General features: G+C 41.6%; 1 protein-coding gene across 15 annotated transcripts in view; it reads left to right on the plus strand.

The window, feature by feature from the left end:
- The window catches only part of ank1a (ankyrin 1, erythrocytic a), an 84,128-nt gene that overhangs the window by 39,267 nt on the left and 19,154 nt on the right, over window positions 1-25,707 (plus strand). For 7 of the 15 annotated variants that reach the window (XM_014331734.2, XM_014331739.2, XM_014331760.2 and 4 more), the window contains 24 exons: window positions 11,424-11,525; window positions 13,830-13,928; window positions 14,789-14,887; window positions 15,153-15,251; window positions 15,435-15,620; window positions 15,738-15,836; window positions 15,932-16,030; window positions 16,137-16,235; window positions 16,677-16,874; window positions 16,979-17,077; window positions 17,180-17,278; window positions 17,375-17,473; window positions 17,589-17,786; window positions 17,895-17,993; window positions 18,094-18,192; window positions 18,300-18,497; window positions 18,607-18,705; window positions 18,990-19,088; window positions 19,851-19,949; window positions 20,026-20,118; window positions 20,233-20,305; window positions 20,427-20,447; window positions 24,854-24,974; window positions 25,162-25,240. In XM_014331734.2, coding sequence (XP_014187220.1) covers window positions 11,424-11,525; window positions 13,830-13,928; window positions 14,789-14,887; window positions 15,153-15,251; window positions 15,435-15,620; window positions 15,738-15,836; window positions 15,932-16,030; window positions 16,137-16,235; window positions 16,677-16,874; window positions 16,979-17,077; window positions 17,180-17,278; window positions 17,375-17,473; window positions 17,589-17,786; window positions 17,895-17,993; window positions 18,094-18,192; window positions 18,300-18,497; window positions 18,607-18,705; window positions 18,990-19,088; window positions 19,851-19,949; window positions 20,026-20,118; window positions 20,233-20,305; window positions 20,427-20,447; window positions 24,854-24,974; window positions 25,162-25,240 — 2,655 coding nt within the window. The other 8 variants (XM_014331767.2, XM_042218399.1, XM_042218400.1 and 5 more) reach the window with 8 other exon arrangements.

The following is a 25,707-nucleotide window of genomic DNA, read 5'->3' on the forward strand; positions in this document are numbered from 1 at the left end:
AGTGCTAAAGTTGTTGAGTAGAGGCAGCTGAGTGATTGACTCCAGCTTTAAAAGACTTCTTTGGACTCCACTTGCACTGATTGATAAGAGCGTCTCCCTTAATTGCAACATCTGTCCCCTGAGGCAAGATATTAAATGCTGAAGTGGAAAACGACATGATAGACACATCAAATATGTATTCATTTTTTAATCAAGAGCAGCCTGTGTATTTGGGTATGAATGGGTCATTTACTGCTGTTGGCAGTCGCTCCACCAGTTTAGTTTCAATAACACAGGAAGTTTATGCATATAGAGTTGTGGGTGTCTGACTCAGCAAAGCAATGCAGATTATGCTGTCATACTGTCAACAAGACTGTGCAACAAATGAAGATGTTGTGCACAAATCCACTGCAGCACAGACTCACTGACGCTCCCAAGGCGTGTTTATTTATCACCGGACCCCTTTGTTTCCGCTTTGTTGCGCACCTCTTGCTCTTTCCACTCGTCTCCTCTTTCATCTTTGGATTCTTTGCTGCTTCCTCTCTCTGGGGTTAGGAATGGGACTGATGGTGCAAGGCAAACCGAAAACGAATGTTTGGAAATGTCACTGTCCTTATACAAATGTTAATGACATGCTACAAGACCTAGACTGGTTTAAAACATACCCCAGTGCAGAAAGACACGGGCAGTCACTGTGTGCCTCCATTTGCATATAATCCTTTTTAAAGTGTATTAATAAATTATTTTGTAATTCTACTTTTTTCAGTCATACATTAACTGAACTCATTTGGCTGAGTTTGGTCCTTTTGTTATGTAACCATCTGACATACCAGGAAATTAAATGGAAAACAGAAGAAGATATTGCAGTAACAATCTAGCTAGGTAGCTGTCACAACAGTGTAGTAACTATGCAGTTACCACATAAACAATATACAAAGTTTGTTAAAGATAAATTTCTGAAAAGTAACCTGCTGATTTGAACGGTATTTATGTCTTTGTATGAGTTAGCTGATTAATAACAAGAAATTGCCCTCTTATTATTGTTTTTATTATTTTAAAAATGGCTTTAGTTTAGTTTGCCTACATAAAAGAAAAATGAAACTCTTATTGTCACATTGTAACCTTCATCAAGAAAGCTCTAAAATAATTAGACATTAAAGACAGAAGCTAAGTAACAATAAAATGTTATGTAGTGTTTTACTTCTTGCTCTGCTTCTCTTTCTCAGAGGAACAATGGAGTTTATATTCTTCAGGGTCTTACAATCTTATTGCATTATGCCCAACTTAAATTGAGTTAAATCAGCATTGGAAGGTGAACTCGTCGTCCTGGTGGGGTTCGTATCTTGTAGTTTCAGGACAGTACATTACTTCTGAATAGAGTTTAAAAACTCAGGCCACTTCACCTCTATGTCTATTAATCAGACTGATTGAATTATGGTCTGGCTGCTCGGATTCTGTCTGAGGCTGACTCAAACCCAGTAGTGAGTGATGGTCAAGATGCTTTATTTTCTCAGCAAGAGCTCCGGCACTGCGTACATACAAAACAAGAGAGGGAGACATGGAGAGTTGTGAAGACATATATTCTCTCCACAGTGATTCTCTTTCTCTCGCCTCGTGCACATCCTCCCTCTGTATTTCCCTGACTCTACTTGTCCACTTATGAAGATTAATAGGAGCCCGGTCCTGTGCTGACATATTGCGGCTGTCATTCTTCTCTATTGCTTTCATCTTTTCTGCTATCCTTCCTCGAGTATTTCTAACTTCCTGTTTTTTGTCTTCCACAGGTCAGTCTGGCTTTGTCACATTGAGGCGCATGTGCGTTTGTTCAGGTGACCGTACGCCTGACTATGTATGTATATGAGCGTGAGCTACCTATGCTGAATTAAATAGCTCTTTTCTCAGTTCAGAAGCCAGGCAAGCTTAATGTGTGGAAGTGCTGAAGTACAGGATAAGCCACTGAATGTGTGTGTTTTGTGTGTGTACTTGTGGGTGTGTATGAGAGAGAGAGACTGTAAGGTTTTTGCCAAGGCTGCAGTATCAGCCCAACCCACCCCATCCCTGAAATGAAGCTGCTACTGGCCAAAGCTGCAGAGCATTGTGCTGCCACTAGAGGGGCATTACAGCATTCTGAACCTGTGCAACCTTACATAGAAATAGCATTATGTTGGAATTCAAAGAGAATATGGTATAGAGTTTTGTCATTATGACTGATAATGCACGTGTTTTCTGCTTTGAAAATGTTGCCTTCAGAGAATGCATTTTGTTATTTTTACTTAAAGTTTTTTTTTCTTCTTTTTTTCCAAATGAATCCTCTCTGGTTTCCACCAGTATAGTTCCTACTGCTATTGCTACTTCATATGTTTGATCCTAAAATGCTAACTTTAGGTCTGTGGTGTGAAATAGTGAGAATAGGTACAGACTACAGTGTGTGGCTTTTTTTCTTTACAGTTTTTTTTCTCTCTGATCACTGTTCTCTGAAGCATCAGGACACGGGCAATAAACCACCACAAGCACCACACGTGGACAGTCGCAACCCTTTATCCTGCAAACAAGAGGAGCGTGACACAGGGTGCAGAGGGCATGTCTGTCTCCAACTTAAATCAACCCTGTTACAAAACAGCAGTGTGGCCTGAGCTCGATAATGACCTGAAATCACTCTCAGTTAGATCTCTGTCTCTTTAAGAGAATAAATAAGAATACATCTTTGTGCAAGGGTATAAGAGTTACAGCCTAGATGGGGACTAAATGATTGATAACACAGCTTTAAAAACTCTCACCTGCATTAGAAATAAAGCACAGCAATGCTTTACATATATTTATCCTTGTTGAATCCTTCATGTGTTATTAGCTTTTAAAGGTTGAGGTCTATGTGACGAATCAAATGGGATCATTTTGTCTAAAATAAGGAAGTCCTAGAAAATGCCAGCGTAGAGGACATAAAGATCAAATTGTTTGGAAATCACCTATATTGGATGGGCCATGTTTGCCGCATGGATGATGACTGGCCAATCAAACCCTGATAAATGGGCAGCTGGCTGAAGGGACAAGAAAAGTTGGTCGGCCACTAGTTCGCTATGAGGCCACCTGCAAGAGTGCTCTTACAGATTTAAGCTGTATGGTTAGTACCGGTAAGCAGAACAGGTGAGTTCTGACCCACAACATCTGTCACACAGTTGACTTAAAAAGGAAGAAAAGTCTTGCAGGAAAGCCTGCAAAGCACCATAATCAAAAATCCTACTATAATACCTCATAAACTATTGACTACTTGATTGTCTTACTGTGTCATGAGTAACAATGACACTTTTAAGCTGACTGCACCTGCTGAGAAAAACTCAGGTGGGTCTCATCACTCACTTAATTCTGCCACACCTTTGGGGAAAAAGTCTTATCAACAAGGATCTGAGAGGTTATCATTCTTCCCCTCATATAATTTGCGTTACTCTCTGCTGGCTTGGCAAGAGTACGCTGATGTTAGTACGCTTCTTGGAGAAGCATGGGATAATTTGTCATGTCTTCATGGGCATTAGTACTCGTTGTCCACTGCCTCAACATTCTTTTTCACTGGAGCTCTCGTCACTGTCCAAACTCAATTCTGTGGACAGCACAGACGTCCCACGTGATGTTTTTGCCCAGGTCACGGTCCAGTGGTACTGAGTAGTGTATAGCCTCCTTTCTGCCATGCCCCCTCCTTCATCTCTCCTACTAGCATTTATCTCTCTGCATGGTTTTGGCAGCGATGTGCTTTTCCCAGCATTTAGCCAGGAGAGGGAGAGAGGAGGGGAGAGGGAGAGAAAAGGAGGTCCTTTCAAGCGAGGAATGACGGACGCTTTATTAAAAGAGGCAGGGCCTTTTGAGAGCCTGGCCCCTCCGTGCTCCCCCCCACCCCTCCACCCCATGTGTCTGGCCCCATTGTCACTGGGCGGTGGCAGCAACCCCCCCACCGGGCGCTTTGTCACTGTAAGTCACCTCGCAGACTGAAACGGACCCACTCGGAAAAAACACACCCATTCGCCACAGTAACTCTGCACTATTCTGGTATTCTGCCTGGTCTTAGAAAAAAATTGATTGTCTGGCTGTCACAAAACATACAGGAGACACAGCGATGGGCGTGACATGCGGGCAAGCAGGGACAGGAGAAAGGAGGGATAAAGTTGGGGTGACACAGAGTGTCGGGGTGCAACAAATGTGAAAGGTGGAGGGGACAGAAGAGGTGGACAGCAGAGCAGAGTGTGATGGAAGACCGAAAAAGGGCACGAAACGGGTGGGGTACATGAGAAAAGTAAGGATAGTTCAAAAATATGAGTGGAAATGGAGCCGAGAAGGAACACGGATGGAGGCAGGAAATCCACGGGCAGAGTGTGGGGGTGCCCATTTGTTTTCGGCTGCGTGTGAAATGTGTGTCCTTAGATACAGGCAGCATTCCTCCAGAGATAAACCCCTGGGCCCCCCATCCCCTCAACCCCCACCCTACCCAATATCTCCACCCACCATGCTTACTCAAGTGTGTGTGTCTGGGCGTGTGTATATGTGTGTGTGTGAGTGGTTTTCGTGTTTACGTTGGATGGGGGTCTACGTGCCCTGTACCGCAGCACTTGCAGGGGGCAACAGAAAAGACAGCTGTGTGTTTGAGAGAAACAGAAAACGTAAGAAAGAGAGAGTGGAGGGCCAACAGGCATGCCAGTCAAGAGCGTCACTTTTGGAGTGAGTACACAGACTCTGCTGTTCTCTGTCTCACCTTCTTCTTGCTGCACTCATACTGTATCTCTTGTCCTGTAAATATTCCTGTCTCTTCATATGACTGTATGTCTCTCTAATACTCGTTCTGCTGTCTTTTTTAATAGCATTTTGCTCCACTGTAAAATCATTGCATTTTCTCAGCTGTAATGCACCTGCCAGCGTTCCCTCTCTTAACCTTTCTACATCACACTGTGATGGTCCAGTACCTTTTTCTCGCTGGCTTTGCTCCCTGTTTTAAATCCTTTCCTTTCATATTTTCTTTATCTCACACATGAATATTGATGTATTGGTATTTGTTTCAGCTCATTTTATTCAGCACACGGCTCTTTCTGTTGGCTGTCTGTTTGCAAAGTGCCATTCTTATTCTCTGTCTGTCCACATTAACTGTTTGGGAGCGTTGTCTTCAGCGCTGCTTTCACTGCCTCTCCTTTTCAGTCCTGAACAGGGCCTTGTTTTTAAGAAGAGAAAAAGTAACACAAGTCCTGGAGGAGTAAACATTGATTCTGCTCATTGAGAATCTGATCTGTTCTTTATGGACTACACACCAGCTTCATGCGGTTTTAATCAAACATCTATAGAGGTGATTGAGTGCTAGAAAAACAGCCTATTTAGACGTGGGAGTGAGTTTGGTTGCTTGGGAGTATCTTTGAAAATTGTCATGCATGTGCACCCAAGATTAGTGTAAGTGCGTATACATGTGGGTGTGTGTCATGTTCTGTTTCCAACCTTAATCTTGTTTTTGACTTAATTTGTCTGTTTGATGTTCAGATTGTACCAGGATTAGCTGCGGTAAGTAAACCAGAGGTCGGTAAAACTGATTAGAGGGTCGGTTAATGAGAGCTTTAAGTGTGGCTTTCATGTGCTCACCCAGTGCAGGTAATGGCAACACAGGGCACAGACTCACAAGGCCTTACTACTTGAGTTCGTGTGCTTTTTTGTGTTTCCTGGAGTTTATCTGCAGTAAAAGAAGAAGTGATTGTAAGAGTTTACTCTTGACGATGCAGCTTCTATGTGTAGTTTATTGGCGTGAGGATGAACTACAGATATAGTCACCATGCAATCAGTGAAGGTTAAACTTCTCAGAACCATCCACTGTCTGGAGGTTTTTTTTTCCCACTTCTATTAGTGTCTGCACAATTATACCTTCCAAAGTGAATTGCCAAATAGAAAAAGTAACTAATAAAGGGTAAATATATAAAGTAAAGTTGGGCTTTTATCCTCTCTGAGATCCAAGTCTTCATCAATGATGAAAAGAAACCCTGATCTGAATATAAAATTTGTGGAGTCTTGGCAATAAGGGAGCAAACATAGATGAATTTTAACTGACGTGTTTTAGTTAGAAAACTGTTTGATTATATTCCAAAAGTCACTTTATTTTTCTTTATAATATAATATAATATAATATAATATAATATAATATAATATAATATATCATTGGGGTAAGGCTATGTTTACTTACAAGTTTGATATTTTACTTAGCTAAAAGTACTCTATATTTTTAAAAATGAATTATGAAGAAGACCCATTTCTTGCTATCTCTAACTGCTACTTTTAACATCTAGGAAGAATTTTAACGCAGCAGCTGCTTAAGATGTTAAAAATGTGTGGTTTTGCACATCAGTAGTTTAATTTATGAGAAAAACATGAAGTCCATATAAAATTATTGCATATTTTATAGGTAAATTCAGGGAAAAGGCAGTAGTTACTATTACAGTCATATAAATGTGGTCAAGAAAGAAAAATACAATGTTTCCAGTTAAAAAAAATTAGGAGTTGTAATGTAAATGTAATTTTAAAAAAAAAGTGTAAAAGCCCAGCAAAAAAACAAAACAAAAAACCTACAACATGAGGTTTACTGGGTTTCTGTAGCGATTGATTAAGCTGCAATACTGAGGCAATACTCAGTGTACAACAAAGATTTATACAAAGGCAGTTCTACAGTGGTAGATTTAAAAATAAATAAATATAGATATAATATGTGTGTGTGTGTGAGGTAAAACTCAATTATGTGTGTGTAGTGTCATGTGTGTGTGTAAACAGGATCTACTGTGGTGTACACCTGAGTCTGTACTGACAAGTATGGTGAACATCTGTCAAAAAATAAATACACAATAGATGTGTTCTGTGTGTTCTGGTGTGTCTGGCATCTGTGTAGGAATGTTGTGGTGTGTGTGTGTGTGTGAGAGTGTGTGTTTGCAATCAGTTGCAAAACCTATCGTCATCCTATGGCTTTCACTCCCTTTGTCCTCTGTCAAAAACATCACAATAACCATGGCAATAATAACCATGACAATCTCATCTACAAATGCAGAGGCTTCAGCAGGCCCAAATATAAAGAGACAATCATCGAGTTTGGCAGGGACAAACAGTGGGCTGTGGAGTGGGAGGGGGGGCTCGGAGTGTGAGAAAGTAAATAGTAAAAATGGGACAATACGCTTTGTCACATACAAGGAATATCCGCAGAGAGACAAATGATTGGACAGGGGGCACATTTACATGCAGACTGACAGAGCTGAGTTGGGGAATGTAACAGCTTCATCCCAGTTGTGCCCCTCTCATTCGTTTCCTGTTAATGTGTCCAGAACCCAGCAGTCCTGAGGGTCTCCATCTGACAGACTCTGCACTTGCTACATCTCTTCAGACAGAAACAACCTGCTGCCTGCTCAAGCACTCCAGGCAGCCTGAGATCTAAAGGCAAAGAGGGAGAGCACAGAAAAAGGGACAGAGGGGGGAAAAAAAAGATTTTCTGAGCAAATGCAAGTCAGCAGAAAATACTGTTGAAATTGCTGTTTAAGCATTTTGCTTGGAATTTCCATATCTTTTTTTCAGTGTCCCCTGAAAATGTACAGAAACTCCCAGATTCCAGTGTTAGCCCAAACACATCGAGGCACTGAGTTTAGGAAGGGAAAAACACTAGACATCATCTAGAGTTTGGTGTGCTTACACAGTTCATGTTGTTTAAAGTTCAGGAAATTATTATTGCAAGAAAAGCAGTACTTGTGACACACTGAACATACGCAGGCACCTTATTTTCACCTTTCTGCTGGTAGCACAAATAGCTGTGGTGGCACTTAAAATATTTATGATTTGCACCTGGTGCTGTGTCTGCAGATTCATACTGTGCTGTTTGCATACCTGTGTGTAAGTGTGTGTATGCGTGTGTTAGCGTGTTTGAGAGGAAGGGGACTGTGTCTGTTTTGTAGATTTTGTGCTAATTTTGATAGAAATATTGAGATTTTCTGAAACTGGTTATAAGTCTGATTATTTTGTTGACATCCTGTGGAAGAGATTCAGGATTTGTCTGTTGATTGTACTCGTAAAATATTTTGAGTTCTTTCTTTTTTTTTGCGCAGCATTGAGACTAGGCCAGACTCGGGCTAACCAGTCTAGAATCAGTGATTCCTAAAATAAATAAGATCCACCACTAAAGGCATCAAAAAGAAAAAAAGGGTGCAAAAAAAGTTTTTGGCAGATACAGACTAACCTTTAAGGGGTCACAATGGCTGTTTTCCTGAATTATGCTGTTAGATTTCTATTAGAAGTATCTGGTACTCTCCAGCAGGCAGACTTCCCATTCATGCCTTGCATTGTTTTTACTTCCCCATTCAGTCTGACTTCATCCAGACTGGTCATAAAAACCCTTTAATGTGAAATAGCTGCAAAAAGAAAATAATGAATGTTCAGGTGAGTTTTAGGGCCTCAGTCAATGGGATAGGAAATTAATATCCGACACGTGCATACAAGCACATATGCACACTTTGAGTCTTTGAACACTGCAGTCCACTGGCGAGGGGATGATGTCATCCTGTCTGCTGCAAAACCAGCAGAGGAGGCAAGCGAAGGTGGGGGGGGGGATAGATGGGTAAGGAGCAGGGGGTAGAGGAGGGAAATAAAGCAACAGGAAAGAAAAGCTGAGATAGGGGCAGGGCGAGTAGGGGAGCTCAGGGTAGAGGATTTTCTGTGATGAGTGATGATAGGGGAATAATTTTACTTGGTAATTTTGAGCTTCATTATAACGAGCCTTGCACTGTCTCAGCCCGAGGACAGCTGCATGCACACTGCATGACACCGTGCGTTGATACTGCTAATGTTAACCGTGGAGCTTCTGAACAGGTTATTGTCTGCGTCGTTTGCTTCAAGCAGTATGATTAATGTGTCTGCTCATTTCTGCGCAGCCCAGGAGTCGTAAGCTCGTCCATTCTCTTTGGGAATAATCGTGGAGGGATTCATTCATCTAACTCGTAACACGATCCAGCAGAGTGCAACACGAGAAAAACCACACAGCAGCTTTTAGACTGCATGTGTTTTCTCTGCTCTGTGTATGAGCTCTGTACCTGCTTGTCTCTGAGTTTGGCAGATGGGTGCGGTTACCCTGCATCTTTATCTTAGCACACCACACACTCACTTCTTGACGCAAGCAGATAGTTAGAGAAACATACAGACACATATGAGCCTGCAGGACTAGGAAAGCCTCACCTTAAAGAGAAGCAATGGGGTGGGTGGCAGTGGTCTGAGTCCAAGATGGGTTGGACAACTGTAGAGGGGCCTCAGCCGGGGTCACTATGGTGTTACCATTTGCTGTGAGACCATGTATATTGTGTTGGGGGTGTGTTTGCATCAGCTGTATTTGCCTTTACTTTGATGAGAGTGTCTCTGTGTGTCACCATGGTCTGCAAACCTCGCATGCAACAGAAACCTCACATGCACTCTGTTACATTATGTAAATTTTGTGCCGTCTGATATTTATATTTAGCTGTTGCATAGACATGCGCAAGTTTAACTAAATGAGATATGGGCAATTATTAAAAGTACAACCTCTATTTGAATTACATTAATGAAATGAATAAAGGGAGGTATGCACGTGTGTTTAGAGTGTGGTGATCAGAACTCCAGTGACAGGTGTTTGTGTGTGGAGGTCAGTCTGATCGCAGCTGTGTAGAGGGAGGGGTTTGTGGGTTGTTATCTTCTTCAAAGTGAAAGAGGATGAGAAAGTCTTGGAGTAACTCAGCAGGAAGATGGTGAACCAAGTTAACTTAGGATCTGTGAGTATTAAAGCAGTCACCTATAACTAATGATTTATTCCTAATTATTAGTGTATTATGTTTATTTTTATTGCTTTTTGATGTCTTTTTGATATTTTTTCAATAAATATAACTGCCATGAATTAAGATCTAGATATCATATCATGTATTTATAAGTCAGTTTGCTTTCTGGTACATCCATGATTTGTTTTCTTTTATTGTGGGACTATCTAACTAGCACTTTCCCTTTTAAAACACACATGTATATGAGAAGTTGTACTGCAACTCCAGAGCAAATGGCTCTGGAGGAGTGGGTGTACTCAGAAGCCCAGTGTTTAATACTTCACGCTCAGGGTGCTGCTTGCTGCACGAGGTTCATCTGATAAGTGGAAACTTTGCCACTGAGTAGATTTCATCTCTGATACTCGGGACTGTTGTTTTGCTGCCACAGTCAGCTGGAAGCAACTTTTCCTTTAAAGGTTTTCTGTTTCCCTTCCATTGTCGTTTCTCCTCTTTTTTCTTTTTTGTTTTAAAGTGACCTCTCTCTTTGCGCAGCGCTGTGCCATTGGTGTCATGCTGAGGGTGTGTGGTGTCATTTGTTGCTATGCCTCTACTTCAGGCATGTGGATCCTTTCTCTTTTATACCCCGGCCTGCTCTCTCTCTGTCAAAAGAGGACCAACAACCCTGTCACTACAATAGTCAACACAGCATAAAGCACTGAGGAAACCATCTTTTGTAGTGCGCAGCAGCATTTGGTGTTTTTCTTTTGGAACAAAAAACGAGGGATTTGTACAGTCAATAACTTTATTATTTGTGTTTATGCAAATGCATACAGTGAACAGCTGTTTATTCTTCCTGACCAGCATGTTGAGATGTCCATTCAGATGGGAAGAGGATGTAGGGAAGGGATAGCCAAGAGAGGAGATTATGTAAATGAAATAAAAAGGTGTGGGGCTTTGCTGCAGTCGACTTTCTCCCTGTGGTTCTCCCTCGGTCGCTCATGCTCCTGCTTCTGTTCCTCTCCCTTGCTTCCCCCCCGTGCCACATGAGTGATCCTGTTTCAGCGGCACCCCTGCCTGCCTTCCTGCCTGGAAGAGGCATGAACCCCTCAGACACAGAAAAAAAACAACACAGACAAAAACAGAGAACATGCCATGTGCCGGCCTGTGAGCCAGAGCTCACCAAAGCCTCACACACTCTCTGTCTTTTCTCTTTTTACCTTTGTCTCTTTCACTCACACACACACACACACACACACACACACACACACACACACACACACACACACACACACACACACACACACACCACAGACTACTGGTGTCATCACACTTGCCTTATCACCTGAGTGAAAGAAAGACTTGTGGCCAATATTTTCTAATACATTTGCCTACATGCCCAACAAACCCTCTAACACACCCATATATGTAGATTCACGATGTAGATTTTCAAACTGCACTGTCCAAAATACCCAAGGGAGGAGTGAAATGAGAGGAAAACTGATGGACGACTGCCATCATGCTATCGCTCTCAGTCCTTATAATGCATTTTTCCCAAAAATAACCAAACACTGTCTCTCTCTCTCTCCATTTTCCCTCTCTTGTCCTCTACTTTTATGCATCTCTCACTTTCTCTTGTACCCCTTTATCCCCCTCTTTCCTCCTCTCTCCCTGTTTCTGTTGCAGGCAGATGCTGGCAACAGTTTTCTCCGAGCAGCCCGTTCTGGCAACCTGGACAAGGCCTTGGAACACATCAAAAATGGCATTGATATAAATACAGCCAATCAGGTGAGAGAGCTCATTCACCAGATTAAATATCAAGACTGGCGTGCATATCTAACTACCAGCCAGTCACTTTTATTCAGACTGCACGTGGTTTTCTTGGTTCTTAATTCGCGTTATGTAATTTTGCTTATCAGCAAACCTGGTCCTTAAACATATTGTGCTGTAGTGCACAAAAGTAGAAACCGAACTTTATTTATTACTTTTCATGTGCCCACAGTCAAATTCTGCCAGGGTTTTAGTCTCCTGGCTCACTATCTGCTTTCTAACTCATTAAATTAAATTTTTAGGATATTGGTGGACTGCTCACTATAAAAAAGTGTGAATGGATGGTGTAGTAGCAGTGTCTCCAAAAATGAAATAAAATTAGGTATTTTTGTAGCTCTGCACTGAGTAGTACCTGCAGTACTTTTAAGTTTCTCCTATAGGTTACAGTGGGATAGATACAACGAGTACGTGGCGCCATTTAAAATAAAATCCCTAACCCAATTATGTTCTCCTCAGATTTTCTCTGTGTTACCAATGTTTACTGCATATGTGTGTTGTGTTCAGTGTGCATGAAGTCTCTAAACTGACTACTAAATTTGTGTGCCATCCAGTGCACTGTATGTGTACGCTCGGTTAGACTGTTAATCAGTGGCTGAAGGTGACAGGTCGGGTTTTAAAGGGTCTCCAGAGGAGATAATAAATGGGGCAGGGGCTTTTCCTTCGCCCCATTTCCATCCTCCTTTATGCTGACAGCGTCCAGGAAGAGATAGTGTTAGTGGGCTAGGAGTGAGGCCCGCAGGCTACAGAAACTTGGCCAAAACCTGTATGTGCGCACGAGAGAATACTATGGCTCATTAATCTAACTTAGTCATGGTTTCCCTTCCATTTGCTTACTGTATGGTGCCCTCAGCACTTTCTAATTATTTGGTGGTAATGCTCCTGTCAGGATTTCTGTGAGCCCTATTCACCATCACCGCAACGGACCCCACATAATGACAGGTTTATTTGTATAAAATGGCACTGTCCCGACCATTACTGGAAAACGGCTCTACAATGACAAAGGGATACACCCCACTGATTAAAAATGTGACTATGTACATGCAGAAAAACTACGATACCTTGGTAGATGTGTTTTCCTGAATGACACACTTTCATTTCATTGTGTTGTAGATACTCAACATGAAGTTGTTTTGTCTTTTTACTGTTTGGCATCAAATGTTTTTGACCTACAGAGATAATCTACAGCATTCCTGTTTCACTTACAGTTACGGTCCCTGAATGTGGAATTTATTCATGACATATTGGAATAACTGGTGTCTGCTTTGTGTCTTATTTTAAACCATTTTACATTGTTTTTTGGATAAAAACCAAGCAAACCTAGTCTTTTACTTCACATGGCTTACACCAATAGCTTCGACCAAATGTAAGCTATTATTATTATTATGTGTATTGCCATTGCAGTTATTGCTGGAACACGCACAGAGCGACAGGCTATCTGGCAAAAGCTGTAGATTGTCCCTTAAACCTCAGTGGTTGTGTGACAGTTTGAGTCAGTATGGTGGGAGTTTGGCCAGGTGGAGGCTTAACTGTTCCTTCTTTGTGTGGATACCTCTGCCATGGCTCACTCGCCAGCACGCTGCCTCACTCCAGCCCCTCCCTCACTATATTTTCTTCCCTCCCTGTCCCTCTCAGTCTAACTGATCCTCCACTGCCATCTCTCTTTGCCTGTTTATCTACTGTTTCTAACTCGCCTCCTTTTTGTCTTGATTTTTATTTTTACCTTTTTTACCTACCTCCCCCCTTTTCTTCCCTCCTTTGTCTGCAGTAGAGTGATGGTGTGCTGTGGTCTCTCCACTCAGAGGAATAATATCAGTGGTGTGGGAAAGGTCCAACCTCACATGTCCTGTGCGGCTGAAGGAAGGCTGTGTGAGGTCAGACCTATCCCACACGGCTCGTATTCTTCCCGGCCACGAGACCAGCGGCCTGCCATCTCCCTCCCGTCACCCTCCTCCTTTCATGATCATTAATCAAATGAAAGATTTTTCATCTTGATTTTCATCCCTGTAGACAGTGTTTTTGCTAATGGCCACTCTGATTCTGAGAGTACCGCATGCATGGTGTCCAGTGTAAGTATGTGCATGCTATGGTTTGTGAGTGATTCAGTCACTGTGATAACAGTGTCAGTTGGCATGGTCTTCAAGTGTTTGTGTGTATATATATATATACTGTCTGTTTGGTTTATTTTTTTCATTAGAGGAAACTGCTCTTAGTGTGTGTAGGACCCTTCAGTGTGAGGTCTACTCTTCTCTCCCTTTCATTCAGAATGGGCTCAATGGGCTTCATCTGGCCTCAAAAGAAGGCCACGTCAAAATGGTGCTGGAGTTACTCCATAATGGGATCGTACTGGAAACCACCACGAAGGTAAAAATAAGTGTTGCAACCTTAACCCCTCAAAAATCACTTGTGGAGAAAAAAGAAAAAAAATCATAGATGCTTTAATATCAGATACATTTCTCGGAAACATGCCTAATGTTTTGAGACAAGAAGACTCTTCCTTGAGTCATTTGCTGCTGTGAGGTTGGTGATGAACCAGCTAGGACTGCAGGAACATGCTGCTCCTGTCAAAAAATGTTTTAATGTCTGATCTTTTATAGTCGTAATGAGCACAAGCTGACATCCATGCGTTTGTGTTATTCCTGCATCATCATCATAACGTTGGCCCAGGATCAACACTGCAACCCAACCAACCAATAATGCTGTCTGATTAGTTTAGTTAGCATTAGCCAAGAAGTTAGCTAATGCTATGAAATACTATCACAAGCAAACCAAACCTAGTAACCAAAATTTGGTAAACAGCAAACCTAACTTGATAATATTTCTTTTTATGTTGTACAAAGTAATAAAGAACAAATGCTTACCATTTGTTCTGGATGGTAACAAATGGTAAACAAATGCTTACCATTTGTTCTGGATGGTAACAAATGGTAAACAAATGCTTACCATTTGTTCTGGAAGAGAATTTTATAAAATTAAAGAAATGTTTTTCTTCGCTTTTTTTTTAACACACTGCGAAGCTATGACATCACAACAGCGTGACTGGTCAGTTGCAATGCTGATGCAACATTATTGTGATGATGCAGGAACAACACCAATACAGATAACTTAACACCTTGTAATGCTGCCAGTTCTCAAAAAAAAAAACAACACTTTGCACTTTGAATTCACCTGTAATATTTCGTGTAAATGTTTGCTTGTGTTCTCATGTTTCTGTGTTTTACCAGAAAGGGAACACGGCCCTGCACATCGCAGCCCTGGCAGGGCAGGAGCAGGTGGTCCAAGAGCTGGTTAACTATGGGGCCAATGTCAACGCTCAGTCGCAGGTGAGACAGAGCTGCCTTTCAAAGCAGTCGTCACTGAATCCACAGAGGCTTCTCTTCAGGCTAACTATTGTGAAACCACTGTAGTAACTATTGCAATTCCATCTGTTAACATGTGTCTCTGTTCCAATATTTCTGTGTGTTGCTGTTCCCTCTCTGTCTACATCTCTGTGTGTGCATCTGTGACTGTCTCTCTGTTGCTGTGCTTGTGTGTCTGCTCTGCTGCTGTTGTGGGTGTGTGCGTACCTGTTGTGTCTTTCTGAGACAGAAGGGTTTCACTCCACTCTACATGGCTGCACAAGAAAACCATCTAGAGGTTGTGAAGTTTCTTCTGGAGAACGGAGCCAATCAGAGCATTCCAACTGAGGTACCACTAAGCTGAGAGACATTTTTGAAGAGTTATCGCCCAAATTGCTCAGTCCTATCTCTGCTGATCCACACCCGCTGTGTTTTCATTCCGTTTTTGTTCTCATTAGCCTCTCTCCTTACATCGCTCTCATTTTCCTTCCATGAGTCAACCTCTCTTCTGGTTCTCTCCGGTGTGTTGCAGGATGGATTCACTCCTCTCGCCGTGGCTCTTCAGCAGGGGCATGAAAATGTTGTAGCCCTGCTCATCAACTATGGCACCAAAGGAAAGGTCCGCCTCCCTGCGCTGCACATTGCTGCACGTAACGATGATACACGCACAGCCGCAGTGCTTCTGCAGAACGACCCCAATCCTGATGTGCTAAGCAAGGTGTGTGTGTGTACAGAATGGAACAGGAATGTCTGTAATTGGTGTGTTTTAGCTGTTTGTTTCTTAAGTGCAAAGGGAATGAAAGTAGCATGGTGTTAACCTTATGTGTCCCTGCAGACTGGATTCACACCCCTCCACATTGCTGCGCACTATGAAAACTTGAACGTAGCTCAACTGCTGCTCAATAGAGGAGCCAATGTCAACTTCACCCCAAAGGTAGGGGAAAACTAATTGTCACTGAAGGTCAGTCACATGACTTGCTCTCTGTTCTTTTAGTTTTTTGTCTAAGCTCATCTGTGTCTATTCTACAGAACGGTATCACCCCTCTGCACATTGCATCCAGACGGGGTAACGTGATCATGGTCCGACTCCTCCTGGACAGAGGGGCTCAGATTGATGCCAAGACCAAGGTTTCCAAAGCTCTCATCTCAAAGCTTTAGTGTTTCCAAAGCTCTGACTGTATTGTCCTACTTAGATGGTTCATTAACTAAATCACTAACAATCACTCCCCTCTAGGATGAGCTGACTCCTCTGCACTGTGCAGCAAGAAATGGCCATGTTAGGATTATAGAAATCCTGCTGGACCATGGAGCCCCCATTAATGCAAAGACTAAGGTAAACCCCTACAGGCGTCAAGAAAATTCTTTAAGTCTCTTAAAGGTTTTATTTTTAACAGTAAGACAGGAAAGAATTCAAAAACCGTCATCTTTTCAACTGATTGTGAAAGACTCAATCCTTTGGCTTACTGTGGCATACTATCTAAATTGATGTATTTTGATGAGTGGGGTAATGGTTGTGGTCTTGCCTTTTATATTTGTAAATGAAATGTGAAGAGAGAGGACATGTGTGCCCAACATACCTGCTTTGGTTTGAGAAGCTGTTGCTTCAGCATGACTTACAGTGTTTCTGAATTTCACTCTTTCGTTTGGTCATAAGTACAAATCTGGGAGCTTTTTTTTTTAATTTTCTGTTTTTAATCTGAAAAATTTCTTCCTGCCATTGGAGATAATAAAGAATCAACATATTTATTTATCTATCTATTTATTTATTTTGCAGAATGGCCTGTCTCCAATCCACATGGCAGCGCAGGGCGACCACATGGACTGCGTCAAACAGCTTCTACAGTACAACGCAGAGATTGATGACATCACACTGGACCACCTCACCCCTCTGCATGTGGCGGCACACTGCGGTCACCACCGTATGGCCAAAGTATTGCTGGACAAAGGGGCCAAACCCAACTCTCGGGCTCTGGTTAGTGACAAACATACTCTAATAAGGCCAGATCAGCTTATTAAGTCATACGAGTCAAAGTTGCTCTTTACCTTGGTAGTAATGATAACTGTTTGCTTTCACAGAACGGCTTTACCCCTTTGCATATTGCTTGTAAAAAGAACCACATGCGTGTGATGGATCTCCTGCTCAAACACTCGGCATCATTAGAGGCTGTGACTGAGGTAAGAACAGTTCAAATAGATAGATGTGAAGTTATATAGATGATTTAATAAGTCCCCAAGATCATTTCTAATTCTTGTAATCCTGTGCTCCCTTTTTTATAGTCCGGCTTAACCCCTTTGCACGTAGCATCATTTATGGGTCATCTCAACATTGTGAAGATCCTGCTGCAGAAAGGTGCTTCTCCCAGTGCTTCTAATGTGGTGGGTACCTAACTGAAATTTCAAGTCCAACTCAAATAACCAATTCATATTCCTGAGAGCATTATTGATTTGACTCTTTGGTTTGTGTGTGAACAGAAAGTGGAAACACCTCTCCATATGGCATCCCGGGCAGGACACTATGAGGTGGCAGAGTTTTTATTGCAGAATGGAGCCCCAGTGGACGCCAAAGCCAAGGTAGAGATGTTACACACCGAAGCATAAACGTCCTGTAAATAAATGTGATACACGAATACCGGCAGATGAAGCTGACCAAGTTTTGCATCCACATGCTAATTTCCCTTCTGTACAGGATGACCAGACACCCCTGCACTGTGCAGCTCGGATGGGCCACAAGGAGCTAGTGAAGCTTCTGCTGGAGCAAAAGGCCAACCCCAACTCCACCACCACAGCAGGACACACACCTCTGCATATCGCTGCCCGGGAAGGTCATGTGCAAACTGTACGCATCCTCCTGGACATGGAGGCTCAACAGACTAAGATGACCAAGGTAAAGACTTCCTGCTCAACCTTCTGCTGTGAAATTTTAAACTGTCTGCCCAAATGCTAAAAACCCCTAACTGATGTTTTATACACTTTCCTGTTGGTGCGTCTGCAGAAAGGCTTCACTCCACTCCATGTGGCCTCCAAGTATGGGAAGGTGGACGTAGCAGAGCTGCTTCTGGAAAGAGGAGCCAACCCAAATGCTGCCGGAAAAGTGAGGAAATCATAATGGGCTTGACTGTTTGGAAGAAGAACTAAATAAATCCTTGTTTGAACTACCACAGTCTGATTAATGTTTGAATCCCTTTCTACAGAATGGTCTCACTCCGCTGCACGTTGCTGTACATCACAACAACCTGGATGTTGTTAACCTTCTTGTTAGCAAAGGAGGATCACCACACAGTGCAGCCAGGGTAAATCAAATTAAAAATACACGTATATAGACACAAGGTCAGGCAGATGGTTTAGTATTGTGTGTGAATTCATGTCATTCTAAAAGAAAACCACATCTGTTTTCTAGAATGGCTACACTGCCCTACATATAGCATCCAAGCAGAACCAGGTGGAGGTGGCCAACAGCCTGCTGCAGTATGGAGCATCAGCCAATGCTGAGTCACTACAGGGTGTCACACCTCTCCACCTGGCCTCACAGGAAGGAAGGCCTGACATGGTGTCCCTGCTCATCTCCAAACAGGCCAACGTCAACCTCGGCAACAAGGCAAAGACAGATAAAATTTAAAAAATGAAAGAAATGTTACTGTAAAATAAACTATAGTCTATGTTGTTTTTGCTGTTTTTGACCTTTGTCTTTTCACCCTGACAAACAGAGTGGGTTAACACCCCTCCACCTGGTGGCACAGGAAGGACACGTTGGAATCGCTGATATCTTGGTGAAGCAGGGCGCGTCAGTCTATGCCGCAACACGGGTAAGACCTTTTCGTCACGCGGTGTTTTGTCTTTGAGCTGAAAGAGAAAATGTCTGAGTAGCTTTGATTTGTCTGGTTATATTTTGGTCCAATCGCTGTTTGTTAATTCCTAAAATAATTTTTTTTTGTATCAATTTTTGAATCAATCTTCTTTTCTTGAAACACTTTAACCATTTCAAAAACATAGTATGCAGTTCTAAAACATTTTTCATAAAACACTCAACCTCCATGTGGGATCATTACGATCCCGGTTACGACCTTCACTGTGTTTTCTCCACTTTCAGATGGGCTACACCCCACTCCATGTAGCTTGTCACTATGGCAACATCAAGATGGTGAAGTTCCTCCTGCAGCAACAAGCCAACGTGAACAGCAAAACAAGGGTGAGTGCCTCCCTCTGGCTCTGGACGAAAACTACAGCTAAAGCCGGATGGGAATGAGTCATAGAGCTTCAGTACAGTCTGTCAGTAACCACGGTTACAGTGTGTTAACACACAGCTCGTGATGGCTGGGTTTCCCAGCTGTTAGTGTAAAATGATTTAATAGGACATAGAGGAGTTTTTTGCTCATAAGGGAATAAATTTTTGAAAACATGGTTTGCTGTAATACATAGAGTAACTGTTTCAAGCTGGTGTGCGTTTATCCATATTCATATGAAGATGCTAGAGGAAAAAAGCAACTATAAGAAAAGGTGGGATGTACTGTAGGGCTGCAATGAACTGACTAATCAGCTTTTTCACATATGACGTTCTTTGGTTTTTTTTCTCAGTTGGCTGCTCGTTGCAGTCTATTTTTGCTTAAAATGTTAAGCTTTTCCTTTATTTTTTAATATAATGTAGTGGGTATTTTTCTTTTACATCACTTACAGTAATGTCTCAGTCTCAGTAAACTCAGGCATCAAGGCTCATCACAAATTTAAGCAAACTGACAAAACATTCCTACAATATTTTCATTTTATTTTTATTAGTTTTGTATGTACGTATGTAAGTTTTATTTTATTTCCGTTTGGTTCATAAGTCTGTGTTTTTTCACATCTGGCTTAATTTAGCTTTTGTTGACTACCGTGAACGTGGTCTTTAGAAATCTCACAGAAATTCTAGTGTTTACACCGACTTTTACACTTTTGTGTATTTTTTCTCTCACAGCTTGGTTACACTCCTCTGCATCAGGCAGCCCAACAGGGACACACGGATATTGTGACACTGTTGCTGAAGCATGGCGCCCAGCCCAATGAGACCACTACAGTGAGTGCGATTATCTCTTCGTCATCCTCATTCGTAAAGTTTGGTGTTCATCGATGTCCCACTCTCTCTCTTTTAGCATGGCACGTCAGCTCTGGCTATCGCGAAGAGGTTAGGCTACATCTCGGTGATCGACGTCCTAAAACTTGTCACTGAGGAGACAGTTTCCATGGTGAGATGTTCAGAAAAGGGGTGGTGATAATCACATGGGAACATATTGTATGAAAAGTTCAACCTTCCCTTTTGCTGTTGTCGGTAACTGTTTTCTTTTCTCCATGCTCAAAAGACGACCACAGAGAAACATCGCATGAGTTTCCCAGAGACAGTGGATGAAATACTGGATGTGTCTGAGGATGAAGGTATTATCATTATTATCACTGAAATAAAACAGCAGGAACACTGTAACTGTTTGATGATGTAAACATTTTTCCCCTCACGACTCATTTTTTTGCCTTTTGCTCTTTTTTTTTTTTTTTTTAGGAATTGCACAGCTAACATTAGGTATGAATGTCTGTTTCTTACGTGTGTGGCTCCATTTCAGACTCACGCCATCTTTGTGCCACTGCTTTTCTCTCTCTCCTTCGTTCCCCTCTGTGGTGGTGGCTCTGGTTTCTCACTGGCATGCACCCATAGCACCCATGTCTGTAACCTCGATATGTCCCAGTGCTAACACGCTCATTCTCTGACTCTCCAGGTGTCTTTGACATAAGCCCTTCATTGTTAATAATATTAAATCAAATATAAATCTTTAGTTAGGAAAACACAAAAAAAACCTTCTTTGTGAGTTTTAATAACTTAGATTTTAGTGTCATATATACATATTTTTAATATTCATTTGAAACATGTGTGACTGTAACCGTATTGCCATGTGAATCTGCCTCTATGTATTGCATCGTTTATTACTGTCTTGTGTTTCTGTCATGTGACCTGTGTTTGCTGGCTGATTGGTTGTTGGGTTGGGGGCTTAGAGATTCTTAGAAATGCTCAAAGGACTATTAGCATTAATAATATGTCACATGACCAGGTTCTAAAAGGAGTTGCTTATAATTATCACACCACTGTTGCCCTCATGGTTAGAGTCACTTTCAGCTAATGGTTTGCTTTGCCAGCTTGTTGTATGTGTAATATACGGTATATAAGGCAAAAACAGAGTTTGATTTTCAAGCTTGTTACAATTGCTCAGTATTTGGTATTACCACCTTTATTCTTTGACACAGCCTGAACTCTCATAGGCAGCTCCCTTGTCATATCTCTAACTAGGACATTCAAAACTCTTATTTGGATGTTGGCTGCCTTTTTTTCACTTCTGTGTTTTAGATCATTGTCATGCTGAAAATCAGGTGTTTTCAGAGAGTACTGCATGGTGGATCAAAATTTGATAGTACTTTTCTGTTGACTAACACTACTACCTGAAATGCAGCCCCAAACCATGACAGAGCCTCCACCGTGTTTTACGGATGGATCCAGACTCTCAGGATCATATCTCCTGTCTTCCGTACATACATAGAGCCCAAAAATGTCATCACTCCATACGACGTGTTGTTCAGGTGAACAGTAGATGAATCACCTGAAGGGTCAGATGCGTCTCTCAGGTCTTGTGTCAGCTCTTTGCTGGATCTTTTCATGTCACTTAAGGACTTGACTTTCAGCTACTCTTCACTCCTATAGGTAGTTTTTTAGGCTTGTCCTCCACTTCTTCCAACCCACATCAGTGGCTTAAAAAATAGAATCAAATAAAGTTCCTACTCCTAACTACTGTTCAAGACCACTTTAGAAACTTGGAAGCAGAATATAAGGAAATGAGAGATAGCTTGAGACTTTTGCAGAATACTGTTAGCTACGGAGCTATTAAACAAAAAGACATTTACGCGCATGATTAAGCAGAGGACGTAGAATTATGAGCGGAGTAAAAAGAAAAGCAGGATAAAAAAAATGCTATGGTTGTGTCGTGTCACAGATGAACCGTTGGTCAGGTCACAGCTATTTTCTGCTGCCCCCGTGTGGCCCAAAAAAAAATCACTTATGACAGGTTTAAGGTTTCTCAGGTTTAACGCCTGAAGTTTACAATACCGCTGACAATAATGTCATGGGATATCATGTCTTGATATTTTTAGGCCCCTGATAATTCAACCAACAGTTTGTCAGTGTGGCTCTAAATATAGAAAGTAGCTGAGTCGCCGTCTTAAAGACACATCTCACATCCGGATTGGTAAACTGATATTAGCAGACTGCTTCGCCTACTCAACACATGCATGGCACACAAGACAGAGGATACGCAGGACATGAGCTAACTTGTGAACCTGTGGGTAGCGCACTCATGGAGTCAAACGTGGTGTAATGATAACTACGACATCACTGTGGCTCTGGGACCTCATGCAGACACACAGGCTGCTGCAGTCACTAATTCACGCACACGGGGAAGATTTCCATTTGATGCTGATTAACACTTTAACATTATCGCCTGTTTTGGGGGGTAAGTAACTGAAGAGCACCTCAATTCACTTCTAGATATGTGCTTTGTTCTAAGGACAGCAGAGAGCAACTTGCACTGTTGGTGTTATACGTGGAGTGAAATTCTGTTGTTCTGCTTGTCTCTGTGTTTGTGTTCATCTCTTTTAGAGCAAATCGCCTCCAGCATCACTCTCTGAAGCAGCGGCTGTCTAAAATGTTAGAAATTAAATTATGCTGCTCCGTGCTCTGATGCACCCTCTGCTCATCAGTAACAGTGTTGTCTCTAGCTGGATTTTATGAACTTTTCCAAAGTCAAGAGCACATTTTTATCTTTTTATTCAGATGTAGTAAAGATCAGTTAATCTGAATCAGCTGCCCACAGTGTCCTGCTGTATTGTTGATGTCCTCAGATCGGCTCTCTGTAGCAGTGACTCCACCCATATTTCCCATATTATAGTATAAGATGGTTTATTATTATTGTCCTCACCAGCAATTTGATCAGCTATAGGAGCAGAAGTGTTCTGTTAGAGCAAGGATGTGAGACTCATTTTACATTGGAGGCCACATGCAGCCCGCTCTGATCTTTCGTGGCTCAGAGGAGTGAAGAAGTTTAACCACACCCTGAGATATTTTAATATAAGAATACATCTCAGTTTTTCCACATGATAACGAAATGCTGTTTGGGGCTTAAATTGTAAGAAAGCTCATTAGCTCATTGCGCAGTCTCTCCTATAATTATAAACAAGTTTTTGTTAATTGACAGAATGTCAATTTTATTTTTAATTCCTACATTGAACCCACTGTAAAAATCATAATTCTTTATAGTAGGTAGTAAAAACAACTGAAACTTTCTTCCATTTAATTCAGGCCACTTCACTGTTTATTCCAGTAATACGTTTTTTTCTCCTTTCATCCTACGTCACATCTTTTGTCCAACAATTAGCCATAAACACAACCCCATCAAGGAATTATGTTGCTCATTTCCCCCTCTTTGCCTTGTCCCCATTCTTGTGACACCTTAAATTAACACCTTAAAACCCAGATGCTGAATCTTGTATCAGGCCCCTGAGCTTGAATATTAAAGGTATGAACAATCCAGCTAGACTGTCAAAGGTATTCTCTCATCTGAAACACTTAAATGCTGACATCTCGTTCCCATTAGAGATCCCATTAGTCTCCGGTGTCGATGAGTGGGTGATGTCTTTCACTCAGCTTTTAATTCCAAAGCCAGAGGGGTAGCAATTTTGTTTAATAGAAGTCGAATTTACTGCTTACTGGTTTTTATTTGATAATAACAGCAGATTGTTGATTACTGCAGGCATTTTATAGCCTAACCCTTTATTATAAGTGAATATATGCTTGTAGTTTTAACAACCCGTTTTTAACAGTTTGTTGTCCATTTATTACATCCATAGATGTTTTTTGGTTTCTGCATATCGCATTATTCTTGTACTGGTCAATTATTTATCTATTTGATAACAGTACTTTTACCCACATAGTGACCTCTCCTGAATATCACTTAAGTGCTCTCCCCAAACTGGTACAAAAAGGTTTTACTGATGGTCTCAATTCTTAACAGGCTGCTGTTGTCAGGCGATGCATTCAATCTCTTTGTCATGTCCTAAATCCAGGACTTGTACTTAATAATAAAAGATTATTTCTCCTCTCCGTTATTGTTGGGAGTAGCTTAAAGGATTCTGACATGGAAAACACTTCCTTCAACTTAGAGTTAGTTCTTGTCTTTCCCTCCCTGATAACAAGGCACGGGATGATCATCTCATACAATCAGTTCATGACTCTCAGTGATGATTTCAAAATTAGAGTTCACTTAACAAAACCTTTTTTTGCTTTTTAGTCAAAAACATATAAAAATGAATCCGGTCAGAATAATGGATGCCTTTTTTCCTATTCCGAAACAAATTTCCAAAAGCTTGATCCATTTCTCTGTTGCTACAGTTAGCAGTGTTTCTCCAAGTTAGAAAAGAGAAGATTCTCAGTGAAAGGCAACTTTTTTGGGTCCTTTAAAAAATTCCCACTCAAACCATGTTCTCACATCCCTTTGTGTTTAGTTTTTTCCACCAGTGTGTCATATATTTCATCTTTTTCACAATTTCCCTTAAATTCCAGTTTTGTGTGGAGAAAATGTTTCATCTACTCCTTTCTATTCAAAAAGTGGGAACAACTGTGCAGCTTTAATTCTACTATTGTATCCTGGATAAAAATATATTTGTGTTTGTGCTGCTGACTCACTACAATAAGGCCAGATCATTTTCACCGATGTTTCATTTCACCAGTCTAACCACCACATAGCAGAGCCATCAGCTGGGATATCATGTTGTCTAACACTTCTCACAGCTGGTTAACAACCCTGTTCTCTTCTTTCTCTCTTTCTCTGATGCTGTTTCACCAACCTGACCACGGTCTGTTCGCTCTCTTTGGCATGTTGTTCTCTGAAGGAGAGGAGCTCTTGGGGACAGAAGGGGCCAGGTACATGAAGATGGATGACATGAAAGACCATGATGACGATTTCCTCTCCCCCAAGAAATCACTGGAGTACGAGAGAGGGCTGGGCACAGCGTAAGGGGGGCTGGTCGGGGAAGCAGGGGAGAGAGCCAAGCTAGTAACCTTAAGCTAATAGGTGGATGGATCGTAGGGGTTGCACCATAGACACACACACATTAAACACCAGGATGAACACTTGGGAGGAGATGCAAAGAAATGTCTTAAATCTGACTTTTTTTTTTTTCCTTTTTTCCTACAACAGAAATTATTCGCCAGCCATTCCACGGATCCCTCGTGTCTCTCCAGAGCCTGTTATCCTGAGAGAACATGAGATAGATCAGGTACTACAGAGCAGTATCACTGAGATACAGAAAACCTAAAATAGTAAATGCTTTTATTGCACTTTCATAAAATCATCAGATGACAAAATCGGAGCAGCAGAGAAAGCCAGACTCTTTAGTATTAGTCTACCTCTTTCTGCTCCTGCATAAAAAAGGGGAAAAAAACAGGGGGAAAAGGTTTTATAGCTATTTTATGTGTTATACTGTTATTTACTCTTGAAAATGGCCCCATTCAAAGCCAACGTAATTATTAAAATCAAGTATGAATCAACCTATAGTTGCATTGTACAGCTATATGAAAAAGCAAGTTTAAGGGTATACAACAAGAACACCCTTACGTATATTTTCCATAGGAATTAAGAGCATAAGTAGCAGCCAGGTGCTTTCAATTAAATGCACTTGATTAATTGATCATCAGTAAGTGTGAGCACCTCTATAAAAACATAGGTTTTGGCAGTTTTCTGGTC

The sequence above is a fragment of the Haplochromis burtoni genome, unplaced genomic scaffold (genome assembly GCF_018398535.1).
Source record: "Haplochromis burtoni strain Fernald_Lab_line unplaced genomic scaffold, NCSU_Asbu1 Contig_18, whole genome shotgun sequence".
Classification (NCBI taxonomy): Eukaryota; Metazoa; Chordata; class Actinopteri; order Cichliformes; family Cichlidae; genus Haplochromis; species Haplochromis burtoni.